At 46.0% G+C, this 457-nt stretch overlaps 1 protein-coding gene across 4 annotated transcripts in view; it reads right to left on the bottom strand.

The window, feature by feature from the left end:
* Positions 1-194, bottom strand: part of BCL11B (BAF chromatin remodeling complex subunit BCL11B) — a 91688-nt gene extending 91494 nt beyond the window's left edge. For all 4 annotated transcript variants that reach the window (XM_009640492.2, XM_009640494.2, XM_009640493.2 and 1 more), the window contains exon 1: positions 72-194. In XM_009640492.2, the coding sequence (XP_009638787.1) occupies positions 72-129 (58 nt within the window). In that variant the 5' untranslated portion in view covers positions 130-194. The remainder of the gene's footprint in view (positions 1-71) is intronic.
* Between the last annotated feature and the right edge of the window lie 263 nt (positions 195-457).

Genomic DNA, 457 nt, shown 5'->3' with positions numbered 1-457 from the left:
CAGCCGCTTCCTCCCCTTCCCTAATTTTGCTCCTCGATTTCGGCTCGGTCTGGTTCCAAGTTCAAACTTACGTGTGATAATCTCTCTTTGTGACAAGTGCTGCGGGTTTCCCTGCTTGCGACGGGACATTGCCCTGGCATTTACACTGGCATCGCCTGGAGAGCTGCACTGGTTTAGGGGGATGTGTCGGGGGGGCGATCCTCCTCCTCTTTTTTTTTTTCCTCTTTCTTCTTCTTCTTTATCGAGTTCTTCTTCTTTCAAAAAAAAAGAAAAAATAAAAAGGAAAAAAGAGCCTCCTTTTTGTTGCTGCTGTGGTGCACTGGATGGGATCCCCTCTCAATTAAAAATCATCATCATCATCAGGAGAAGAAGCTTTCTCGCTCTTTTTTTTCCTCTCTCTTTCACACACTCTGTCTTTTCTCCACTGCTTCTGCCACTTGGACTTCCAGATCTCTTC

This window comes from Egretta garzetta, unplaced genomic scaffold (genome assembly GCF_000687185.1).
Source record: "Egretta garzetta isolate BGI_Z169 unplaced genomic scaffold, ASM68718v1 scaffold206, whole genome shotgun sequence".
Lineage (NCBI taxonomy): Eukaryota > Metazoa > Chordata > Aves > Pelecaniformes > Ardeidae > Egretta > Egretta garzetta.
This window is presented reverse-complemented; position numbering and strand designations above follow the sequence as displayed.